At 32.8% G+C, this 13084-nt stretch overlaps 1 protein-coding gene and 1 long non-coding RNA gene across 2 annotated transcripts in view; one reads left to right on the forward strand and one right to left on the reverse strand.

Moving 5' to 3' along the window:
• The window catches only part of LOC107448874 (neuroligin-4, X-linked), a 345395-nt gene that overhangs the window by 265224 nt on the left and 67087 nt on the right, over positions 1-13084 (forward strand). The window contains exon 2 of the mRNA XM_071188081.2: positions 273-428. Coding sequence (XP_071044182.2) covers positions 273-428 — 156 coding nt within the window. The remainder of the gene's footprint in view (positions 1-272; positions 429-13084) is intronic.
• Positions 1-13084, reverse strand: part of LOC139427195 (uncharacterized) — a 112722-nt gene that overhangs the window by 44927 nt on the left and 54711 nt on the right. The gene's annotated exons all lie outside the window — the stretch shown is intronic.

Consider the following 13084-nt stretch of genomic DNA (forward strand, 5'->3'; position numbering starts at 1 on the left):
CGCACATTATATATTGTATGCCTTAGAAAGAAGATTACTGTCTGTTTAGTATAAAAATTTCTTAAAAAATAGTTTCAAGCCATCTGTTTCGTCAAATTTCTTTGAAGATTAATCCTTTGGCTCTGTGCCCTTTGGAAGAAAGGCAATTGAGGCCAAATTCCGAAAACCATATACTAGACAGAGTATCTTTCAGATGATTCATTTCCTGCTATCATTTGTGTAAGGCAGTGTGAATATAACTTCCACCTAATTCTTTGTTTCCTTTTGTGTAGGTGTAACCGGAAGAGATAGCGTCAAGGTCCCAGTATTGGTATTCATACATGGTGAGTCATACGAATGGAATGCTGGAAACCCTTATGACGGAAGTGTTTTGGCCAGCTATGGAAAAGTTGTCGTAGTCACCGTTAATTTCCGACTTGGAGTTTTAGGTAAGACTTACTATCCAATTTATCTTCTTTTTATGCCATTTTTCACTATTTCTGAAAATATTTAAGCATCCACTAAAGGATGAAAGAAACAGTTTAAAAATTGAAGGAGTTTCATCAGAAGCTGAAAGTAAAATGGCTTAATAAAATAGCAAAATAATTGAGAAAGTTGGCGGAAAATAATTTTAAAATAATAATAGAAGTAAATAATAGATCAAGAGGGAAACAATAAATTAATTTTACTTTAAATAATACCCTTGATGCTTTCGAATATTCGTTTGAAAACTAAATAAACTTAAAACACTGAACAGGTTTTTTATTGATTTAATACAGTACTTTTGTTAAAAATAGAAGGGTTTTTAAAACACCATCCCAGTATACTGGGTTCGGTATACTAGTACCAATATATGCTGACTCTAGTATGCTGACAGCTAATGAAACAACAGTTCTGGTATTATACTGGTATGTGAAATACTGTTTCAGATGTGATATCTTATTCGGTATCATACTGGAAACTGAATAATACTGGCTTGTAAAGGACCGATTCCAGTTTGATTATTAGATCCGGTATGATACTGGAACCTTTATGATACCGGCTTATGAAACACCAGTTCCGGTATGATTATCAGATCAGGTATGATACCAGCTTAGGAAGCAAAGGTTTCGACTCAATATTGGGACAGGTATAATACTAGGCACAGTATTGTACCGGAACCGGTGTTTCATAAGCCAGTATAATTTTTTTATATCGGAAATTTTTTGTTATAGGGATGGGGTATATTTAATAGAAAATTTTTAATCCATACATTAACTTGAAAGTTTAAAAGTATGTGTAAAATTAAGGATGCTTGTCGACGACTATGTCGTCATATGAAATGATTCCTTTTTGAAAATAATATGCTATTTTCATATCTGTTGTGAATTTGCAACAGTCACTGATGAAGTTGCGTCAAGTAGTTTAGCCAATATTTAGCCAATGCACACTATGATTACGTTCATATGGATGACGTTAATAAAATAGAATAAATGTGTTTAATAAAAATGCAAAGCGCTTGTGGTCTAATTTTTCAATATTGAAAAAAATTACTCCAATACTGAATAATTTAGGCTCACAAAAATTTTTAAAAATTGAAAACAAATCATTGATTTTTATAGTTTTCCTCTAGGTGAAAAAAATATCACCAAATTTTTGATTTTCAGGAAAGTTTAATAACTCTTAAAGTATTTAAGTAATTTTTTCCGTTCTACAGCCCAGATATTTTTCACGGCAAGACGGCATATATAGTTTAAAATTATAACTTTGCTTCAAGAGAAGAGTAATAACTGTGGTTTTTTTATTTTCCTTAACGAAAGAACTTCAAAAAATCTTGTTAAGCAGTTCAAGTAATGAAAGAGCTTGCTTTTCTATAATGTTGGTAGTGATGAAATAGTCTTTATGTAATTAACTATTGCTTATACGTGTAATTTTTTGTTGAAATTACTTATGAAAGTAATTTCTGGTTCTTTTTATTTATACATACAATTTTTGGTAGATATCAATTATACTTCTAATTTCTCGTAGAAAATGCTTTTATGAGCAATTATTTCTAAGTGCAATTAGCAGTTGCTCTTGCTTATACGTGTAATAATTGATTGATAATACTGACATGCGTCACGCTGTGTCACATTACATATTGTTACGAATTTGTAAAAGAATATTCTTTTGTTATGAGACTAAATGTCTCAGACGGACTTTAAATGAACAGTGTGGAGAAACTGGAACTAGTAACGCCCCCTAGTGAGAAACTAGATATAAAAACTCAGAGACAGAGAGAGAGTGAGTGGTAGTGAACGAACGATAGAAAGCCTGCCATGCAGAGCTCCTTATTTTCTTCTTCATATATGTTTTATATGTTTTGTTTGTGAATGTGTTGAGTGCTAACTATAATAATGTTGTTTAAAATAAAATAAAAGTTAGCTAGCCGTTGGTTTTAATTCCCCCCTAAGCACCACACGTCACAAATTGGCAACCCAACGAGCGGCCCGATGAATAGATGCGTCAATCCAAGACGATAAGTAGTTTTTATATTTAGCTTATTAAATATAAATTTGATCAATCCTGATCATAAATAAATATAGATTTTAACCATCCCGGTTAAAACTTTTAATATTATCGTTCGTTCAGAGACCGTCCTGGTCATTTCAAAACATTTTGATCAACCTGATCAATTTATTATGTTTTTATGTATAAAGATTAACCTAACCTTAAGAAAATCATATTTTTAATCAATGAAAATATATATTTACTGTGTTTATATCTGTATAAAAAAGTAGCAGTTATTCTAAAATCTACTGTTTTTTAAAGATTTTAAAAAGAAAGTTAGGCATACAAAGTGAAACTCATTTCTCGAAAGCGGAAGTGATTGATTAATTCGTTTCTTAGCTGAAGAAATGTTTAGACTTTAAAGAGTTATTTATGACTTTGGAATTAGTAATTCTGAAACATTGTATAACTAACTGCTTTTAATGATGGTAGATGTTTAAATGAAATCATCTCCTTATGGTTTATTGAATATTTAATTACGTATTAGTAAAGTTTTATATGTTTTCTGATTTTATATTTGGCATTCTGTTTTATGATTAATGAAAAAAAAAAGAGGTCAAAGTAAAGTTGTGAAGAACTGATATATGAGTAATATTTGTTTCTTTTTGCTCACATAATTGTGATTTATGTGCTATTAATGATACTAACGATTTAGAAAATATTCAGAATATTATTTTAGAAAATATCTTATTTTCTATGGTGAAAAGATATGGCATTTTAATGAAAAAGCAAATTATTTTGTCACTTAGAAGTTTAGTTATTAAGCGTTGAATCTGCTTTTATGCAAAATATTGAATATATTTTACTACAAATTTAAAGGGTATAAAGTTTCAATTTTATGGTAATACAATTCTCAATAAGGTTTTGTGTGATAAGTTGTTGCGAATTTTCAATTATATTCACTGTTTTTATAAGTGTTTTCACAAAGCTTACAATTAATTAATTGAGTGTTAAAAAAAAACAAAATCATTAGTATTTATAGAATTTATATCATTATTGTTAATATTGATTTTAAATGTTTATGGTTCCAACTGTTTAGATTTCATATTTAAGTGAAAAAAAAAATTAAGGTGGTGATTTTTTTTCAAATAATTAATTATTTATCGAACTAAGACTGTTAAATTACGTTTGAACAATTTAAGAATCGAACAATTTTAGTTAACATTTTTGCACCAAACGTTCCCCTTTCTTTGGTTCCGAATCATCTTCTGAAATGGCATTTCTTGGAAAAGGAAAAAAAGAAGACTTGCGAATCTTCCCTCAGAGCTTGGTCTGACTGCGTCCGATAATTTAAAAGTAATTAATCTTCGAGAACTAATTCTTAAAAGTGAGAATTACGAGGAAGAGCTAGTGAAAAATATGCTCACTATTACTATCGAAGATCGCCTTAAAGAAGAACAGAAAGCTGAGGATGGAAGAATATCTAGGGAGAAAGAAGTTGAAGCAGAAAGACTTCTTAAAGCCCAAGTAGATGAACAAATTCGGTTAGAAAAAGAACGGCAATATGAACTTGAAAAATTGAAAATCCAGCTCGAAACGCAAAAGATCTCAAATGCTGTTGTTTCTGTTTCCACAAATGACCCAAAATATGAACTTAGCAGAATCATTCCAAAATTTAATCCTAAAGACGATGAAATAGGATTGTTCTTAATAACTTTTGAAAGGCAGTTGAAGTTTATGAATCTTCCAGAATCATCTTGGATACCATATCTCATTGGTTCTTTACCAGCTGACATCGCACAGTTACTTGCCCGAGAAGACGAACAGGATGCTAAGGATTATCATAAAGTGAAGGAAATGCTACTGAAGAGATTCCGAGTCACTGCTGATAAATTTAGACAACTATTCTCCCAACATAGAAAGAGTCCTGATACGACATGGAGGGATTACTTCTTCGAACTGGCTTCTTATTTCGAAGGATGGACAAAGGAACTGAATATTACCACATTCGATCAACTCAAAAATTTAATAATTACTGATCAGATTAAAAGGAAAACTCCTCCAGATATCAAGGAACATTTCATCGATTCATGGGCAGATTGTGTCAATCCTTTAGAATTAGCCGAAAAATTGGATACATACGAGAATATACGTCATGTAGTGAAGAAACAAGTGACTCCAACTCAAAAGAAAGCATATCCTAGAGAAGAAAATAGAAGAACCACTTCAGATAGAAAGTTTGGCTCTGAAGTAACCAGACAAGAAAATGTTCAAAGTCGTCAACCAAGGACGCCAGTATCTCGAAGTTCTGCTTCCAGATTCGAAGGAAGAGTGCCACTTCAATGTTTTGGATGTGGAATGCCAGGAATAGTGAAATCCAAGTGCCCTACTTGTACAAGATCTAAACCTGAAGATAGTAATGTTAATTGTATGAACTTATTTACAAATGAAAACAATTTGAATCTCTCGAGTTTAATAATTTTCGAACTTTTTGGAGAAAAGATTGCTGTATGTGCCGATACAGGTGCTTCACACTCTATAGCAGGAGAAAAGTTATACGACTTTTTACGAAATCACGGAGTTGTTTTTGAGGACAAAACGATTTCCTTGACTCTCGCTGATGGAAAACTTCACTCGATAGTTGCTCTGAAAACTGTCGTCAACCTGTGCATAGAAGGTAAAACAGTATCTACTGAACTTCTCGTTCTGCCCGATGCTAAAGGGAACAATACCCTATTAGGGAGAGATTTTCTCCATGCAGCTGGTATTGTGCTTGATGTTCAAAAAGGAACCTGGCACTTCAGTGAAGATCCACAAAAACAATATTTTTTCTACATGAAGCCTGTTGAAAAGAAAGAAAATCCAAAAACTTTTGAATCGACAATCATACCTGAACCTACCACTAATGTCTACTTGAGAGATGATGAAGGGAAACATCTGACCCAGGAACAACGAGAAAAATTGAATTGCTTACTTCAAGAACATAAAACCTGCTTTGAACCAGGGGGAGAGCCTACTCCTTTCTTGAAGCACAGAATAGATACTGTAAACAATTTTCCTGTATCTGTTCCTCCATATCGTATGTCACCGGCCAAAAAAGAAATTTTGAAAGAACAAATTGAGGAACTTTTAGAAAAGAACATTATTGAAGAATGTGAATCCTCTTATGCTGCTCCGGTAGTGCTTGTTGCTAAACCCAACGGGAAATACAGATTATGCGTTGACTACAGAGGCCTCAATGCTGTAACAAAACCGGACACTTATCCATTACCACGCATGGACGATCTTTTGAATGAAGCTACGCCAACATCATTCATGTCAACAATAGACTTACAATCTGGCTATCATCAAGTGCAAATGGATGAATCTGACATGGATAAAACTGCTTTTATTTGTCCATTTGGCATCTATCGTTTTAAGCGCATGCCTTTTGGTTTGAGAAATGCACCTGCCACCTTTCAAAGATTAATAGACAAATTCCGAAGTGGCCTCAAAGATGTTTTTGCACTCTCATACCTGGATGACATTTTCATCCTATCGGAAACATTTGAAAAACACATGAAAGACTTGAAAACTGTTTTTGAAAGACTTTCTTTATTTAAACTTCACGCAAATAGAGAAAAATGTCATTTTTCTTGTGATCGAGTAAAATACCTAGGCTTCTGGATTACAAGAGATGGAATTGAAGCTGATGCTGAGAAAATTACTGCCATCCAAAGAATTCCAGTTCCAACTAATGTGAAAGAACTCTTGTCTTTCTTGCAGACTTGCTCTTGGTTCAGAAGATATGTTCCAAACTTTGCAGATATAGCACGACCACTTAGCAATCTAACTAAGAAGAGAGTAGACTGGTCCTGGGGACCTGAGCAACAAGAAGCTTTTGAAATTTTAAAAGAACGCTTAACAACAGCTCCTATTTTAAAGCAACCTGATGGATCTAAGCCTTTTATAATACGCACAGATGCAAGTAACTACGCCCTCGGTGCAGTACTTCTCCAAGGAGATGGTTCAGAAGAGCATGTTATCGAGTATGCCAGTCGTCTGTTGATCCCAGCAGAGCGCAACTATTCAACTACTGAAAGTGAAGCATTGGCTGTAGTTTGGGCCTTAGAGAAGTTTCGAGGTTACATCGAACATCAAGAGATTATTATTGCTTCAGACCATCAACCACTTAAATGGCTTCTGAGCATTAAGACACCATCTGGACGCTTAGCAAGATGGGCTTTAAAATACAATCCTTCAATCTAAAGATTGTATATACTCCAGGAAAAGCTAATGTAGTTGCTGATCTGCTCTCTAGGTCGATATATCCATATGAAGATCCAAACTGTGAAATGCAAGCTGTATCCATCAATATGCCTACAAGAAAATCAAGCGATATCCGAAAAGAACAACTGGCAGACGCAGAAATAAAGAAAATCATTGACTGTCTTGAAAGTAATGAAAAAGACGAAAATTTTGCCAACTTTATCAGTCGAGGATACATAATGAATGAGGGTATCCTATACCGCTATTCACTTGAAACTGAGTCGGACGATGCTCAACTCGTAGTTCCTATTCATGAACGTCAAAGAGTGTTGCAGGAGTACCATGACTCTCCAACAGCTGGACATTATGGTGTAGAACGCACTTACAACAAGATCGCTTCTAGATACTATTTCTCTGGAATGAGACAGTACATCTCTGAGTACATCAAAACCTGTGCAGAATGCAATCGATACAAACCTACGAACCAAAAACCAGCTGGATTACTTAGAACACCAATTTACGCTCAAAGGTTTGAGACTCTTGCAATCGATCTTTTTGGTCCACTTCCAGAAACTCCTACAGGAAAAAGATGGATCTTTTTAATTGAAGATACCAGTACAAAATGGGTGGAACTCTTTGCTCTACAGGAAGCCACAGCTGTAAATTGTGCTAAAACATTAATAGAAGAAGTTTACTTGCGTTACGGTTTACCCAGGAGGTTGATCAGCGATAACGGTACGCAATTTGTTAGTGCTGTTATGCAACAAACTTGCGATTTACTTGATATTAAGCAAGACCTGACACCTGTCTATCACCCTCGAGCAAATCCTTCTGAAAGGAAAAACAGAGATCTCAAGCCGAGACTAGCCATTCTTGTTGGTGACTCACATGATACGTGGGAAGAAAAACTATCCATGATACGTTTCGCCATGAACACAACAAAATGTGATACAACAGGACACACCGCCGCCTATTTACAGTTTGGAAGGGAACTCCGAACCACAGATGACGTTAATCATGATGTTAAAGCTGTCATTGAAAATAGTAACTTTGTGCCTGAAATAACACCATACCTAAAAAGGTTTGCACGTCTAACAGCTCAGATCAAAGAACGAGTCGAATCCAAACAGGATCAACGGAAAGCAAATTTTGATCGTCGTCAACGACCACTGTACTTCCAACCTGGTGACAAAGTTTGGGTAAACATCCACCCAATTAGTAAAAATAAGAAAAGTAGAAAACTTATGCCCAGAAGAGAAGGACCTTACGTAGTTCTTACTAACCGATCCCCAACAACTTATGACATTGCCGATCCGGCCAGTCCAGACCAAACTCTGGGAACTTATCATGTGTCATCTTTAAAACCGTATGTAGAACCCGAAGTAAAAAGAGACACTGGAGGACCTGTCGCTCCTATAAAAAGAAGGGGACGTCTCAGGAAAGGAATCCTGGCTCCTCGTCGAGACGCCATCAGAGCCAGAGGGGGAGTCTGTGGAGAAACTGGAACTAGTAACGCCCCCTAGTGAGAAACTAGATATAAAAACTCAGAGACAGAGAGAGAGTGAGTGGTAGTGAACGAACGATAGAAAGCCTGCCATGCAGAGCTCCTTATTTTCTTCTTCATATATGTTTTATATGTTTTGTTTGTGAATGTGTTGAGTGCTAACTATAATAATGTTGTTTAAAATAAAATAAAAGTTAGCTAGCCGTTGGTTTTAATTCCCCCCTAAGCACCACACGTCACAACAGTTTAATTAGAAAATTTGCAAGAAATTCGTGAAATTCAAATGTAATTTAGAGAGAAAATAATGCTTAATGAATTTTTTATGAAGGACTAGATTTGGCGACAACTTCGCCCACTTGACTATTACCTTGGTGAGTTGGTGACAGGGGAAACCATTTTGGCTGCAAAATTATTGTTTTGGAGCCAATGCATACGAAGTAATGCGAGAATCGTCTAGAATCGTGTTAAAAGTTTTGGTGATTCCTCGCCAAAACTCTGTAAATAGGAGTGTGACTTGCAGAGTAGAGTAGTAGTCTGCCTGTGACTGTTGTAGTTTTCTGAACTTAGTTAGTTGATTTACCCGTCTAATATTTCAAATCCTGTGCGCTACACTGTTATTTGAGATATTACTTATTATTGTCTTTACTGGTTCATAACACTTATACCTGTAATTACAGTTTATGTAATTTTTTACTCATTTTTAGCGCCCTGAATGCATTCATTACATTAATCATGTAACAAATGCATAGCAGCGTTAAGATTTAATTTCTTACTTAGTTGATGACTTTCTCTTTACTGTCGGTAATTATCAATTAATCTCCATCAAACTATCAAGGTAAAATAAATAATAGAATTATTCCTACAAATAGCTGGTTACTAATAGCTGGTTTATTCCTACAAATTAAGGTTACGTGATCATATTCGAAAGACGTCTTCCTTTAAAAATGTACATAAAAAGTTGAGATATGAGAAAGAAAACGTATAACATCAAAATGCATGCTCCTTTCACTAAAAAGAAACAAGGGGAAGAATGGAATACAGTTAATGAATGTATTGCATATTAAGACAGAGTGAAGAATGAATTTCTATCTTAACTGATTACTTTTTATTTTCTGTCTATGATTAATAATTAGTTTCCATCAATTTGTAAAAAAAAATAATAATATATTTAGTCCTACAAATAGCTGGGTTATAAGGTCAGTTGATAAAGTCTGAATGACGTCATCCTCTAAAAAATATACATAAAAAAAAGTTGAGAAAGGAAACTTAAAATATCAAAACAAATGCTTATTTTACGAATACAAAGGGATCGATAGGAATATAATTTAAATATTGCAGATTAAGACAGGGTGAACAATAATTTTCTTAACTAAATTGGTGATTTCCTTTTTTCAATTGATGATTAACAATTAGTCTCCAGCAATTTATCAAAACAAATAATAATAAATTTCGTCCCACAAATAGTTAAGTTATAAGTTCACGTGATCAAATCCGAAAGACGTCTTTTTTTAAAAATGTATACAAAAAAAATTTTGAGAAATGAGAAAGGAAATGTAAAACATCAAAACATATGCTTCTTTCGTGAAAAAAAAGCAAAAAAACAAAGGGAACAAAAGGAATGGAGAAACGTTTCAAGTTATCAAAATAAGTGAAATACAACAATTGGGGCAGAACATTCGATTTTCGATTCTCCCCTGTGGTAGCAGTGACGCTGTTTGGCAAGATTTAAAAATCAATGAATTTCGATTCACCTCAAGTAAAGTTTAATTAAATTTTGTTCTCAATCCAAACTTGAGAGCAACAAACATTCTAGAATCTTTTCAAAACCCTTGTATTACTGAACTTACCCTCTCTTACTTAAAAAAAAATGTCCTGCTTCTCTTTGTAAGTGTATCGAACGCTTATAACAAATAATTTCGAAAAATGGATGAATGGTTTTAAATTTTTTTCACTCCTAAGTTCAATATATCTGATTTTTTTCAGTGTATCTATAATTTATTTAAAACCTATTTCTGTTTCTTTTATTATTTTATTTATATATTCAATGAGTTTTCATGGAAGAAGAATCTGAAAAGTGTGAAAATTTTATCGTTTTTCTTATTTATCTATAATATTTGATGAAATCGTAAAATATTTTTCATGAGATTTTTTTTCTCATTCCAATCAAAAAACTTAACTTGTTACTTGAATCAAGAGCGATTTATTTGTACTAGTATTCTATTTAATAGATAATTTCGTCACTAAGCTTATCGAAACTTCTTTTTTCTGTATATGCCTTGGGTAAATTGAAAAAAAAAACCAGATCTCTTCATATGATACTGACATTTTACAATGAAGAAGGCCTTCTTCATTGTAATTGAAAAAAAAAGTATTTTCGTTGAAATTTATATGGAAGGATTCTTTGGTGACCCAGGCAGAACAAATCACACCACACATTCGAAATGCATTTACAAAGAAATATGTTAATTTTGTCTGTAGACTTGCAACACGTAGCTTCTAATCACAATTATTTTTAAAACATCGCGTCGGAAATTGTTTATTAAGGACACAGCTCAAAATATGTGTTTAAAAAACAAACACGGCGAAAATGCGTGTTTAAACAAATAAACACAGCTTAAAATATGCTCTTAAAAATAAACACAGCTCAAAAAAGAAATTTTAGAAAATAGACACAGCTTGAAATGAGTGTTTAAGAAATTGGACGCAGCTCGAAATGCGTGTTTACGAAAATGAACGCAGTTATGTTGGAAAGCGGACATAGCATTTGATTCCGTTTTTGAATTTCTTTCGTGAATATTTTTTTAATGAATTCAAAGTAATAAATGAATGAATTTTAAGTAATGAATTCAAATATATTCGCTATGTGATATCCTTCGTTGTATAAATCGCATGGTACATTTTATTAAGTTAGTATTTTTGGGAAGAAAGAATTTAAATGTCAACAATTGTTTTAAGGAGTCAAAATTGCAATGGGTCTTCAATATTTATAAAAGTTTTAACATATTTGCTTTGTAGGAATATAGAAATATAAAACTCGAATATAGAAATATAAAACGTTGTTGGAATATAGAAATATAAAACGTTGTTGGAATATAGAAATATGTAGAATATAGAAAAAATATTGTTTCGAGTTCTGAATACAATAAATATATGACCTGAAAAGTTACATCTGCAAAATCCCCTGTCTACCCGACTCTGCAGTCTGGGATTTTGCTCCATAATGATTCTCTTTCGAGTTTAAAATTTAAGGAAGCGTAAGTAGGATAAGCTAACCAGTGAAGGAACACTTAAAATTCGCTTGTCTTTTAAAAAATCATATTCATTTCAAAATTCGTAATTTTAGTTAAATGACAGCGTCAACATATTTGTTACTAGTTGCAAATTATGTAAAAAAATTGTAGAGACTTTACATAACATTGTTTTAAAGTTTTGGTGGTTCAAATAACAAGAAGTAAGAAGACCAAGTAAAGGAACAGCTCTTACCAGTGAGTGAACACCCAGTAAAGGAACACTTAATTTTGGCTACTTTTTAATGCTCTTTATGAATTTATAAGCCATGCAAATATTTAAAAACAAGCCTATTCTTGAAATTATCGATATAACATATAAATACTTGGAAAATTTAAACTTTTTTTTTGTAATCATGAATTGAAAAGTAAAGTGTCAACATATTAACACATACTGTTCATTCACTGGGAAATTATTGCCCAGTAAAGGAACATGCCTGTTCCCTCACTGGTTAGAAATTGTTTTTAGTATTAACATACTTTTGATGCGGAATATCACTAAAGGTACAAGAAAATTAAAGTTTTTCTTTTATTTTCATTGACTTAGAAAAAAACCCAATAAAGGAACACTTGTTCCTTCACTGGTTTTTCATCGTTTGATGATCCAGTGAATAAACACCCCCTTATCTCAGTACTTTATTATGCTATGATACTTAAAAAAAATAAAACGTAACTTCAATAACTATATTTTGAGTTCTCCTTTTCACAGTGAGAAAAATAAAACTATTACATGCAATTAATTCCACTTCAAACATATAAATACAAACACTCACCTTATAATTTTTTCAAAGAAACAAGGTGTTGCAGAGATAATAACAAAGTCAAAAAATTTTCCAGAGAAGTCTATTTGACCAGATAATCCAAAACATTGCTAGATGACTTCCTATTGTTTGGCAGTAAGCTATTGTTTCCAATCAATCTAAAGAAAAACTTTCAAATTCTTGTTTTTAATCAATATATATATGAAATGTTCCTTCACTGGGTAGTGTTCCTTCACTGGTTGGTTAACCCTACTAAATTCCTCTTTTCGTTTTTAAATCTGAGTTGAGCATGCGCATTTTTTGGAGTGCCTAATCTCTTTAGCAAGCATTTTGAGCTGTGTAATTTTTCTTAAACATAATCTTTGACTGCGTCCATTTCCTTAAACACGCCTTTCAAGGTTATGTAGATATTCTTTAACACGCGTTTTTAGCTGTTTCCAAAATAAAAAGCTCACCGACGCATTGATTTTTGTTTTTATTACTCAGCAAAAAACACCATCTGTAAATGAACTTTGCAACTGTTTCTGAAACTTGGTAAAAAAAAATTATGTCCTTTCCTAAGCACATCATTTTCTTCCATTTTAATTTCATTGATTTTTCAAATCAAATCATCCATCATTTTTGAAACACCTGATTTGTATACAATTGCAAAAAAATTGTTTCTGTTTTAGAATAAATGATGATATTTTTACCAATTTAAAAAGCATTAGATAAAAATAAAAATTCCAGGTAACGAAAGTTTTGGAAACAAAATTGTTATTGTACACTGTGCAAGATAACAGCTGTAAACGACAGATTTCTGCATACCCAAAGCTTAAGGAATCGATTTAAAACTT

Source organism: Parasteatoda tepidariorum, chromosome 12 (assembly GCF_982258835.1).
Source record: "Parasteatoda tepidariorum strain Cologne lab strain chromosome 12, Ptep-v5.0, whole genome shotgun sequence".
Lineage (NCBI taxonomy): Eukaryota > Metazoa > Arthropoda > Arachnida > Araneae > Theridiidae > Parasteatoda > Parasteatoda tepidariorum.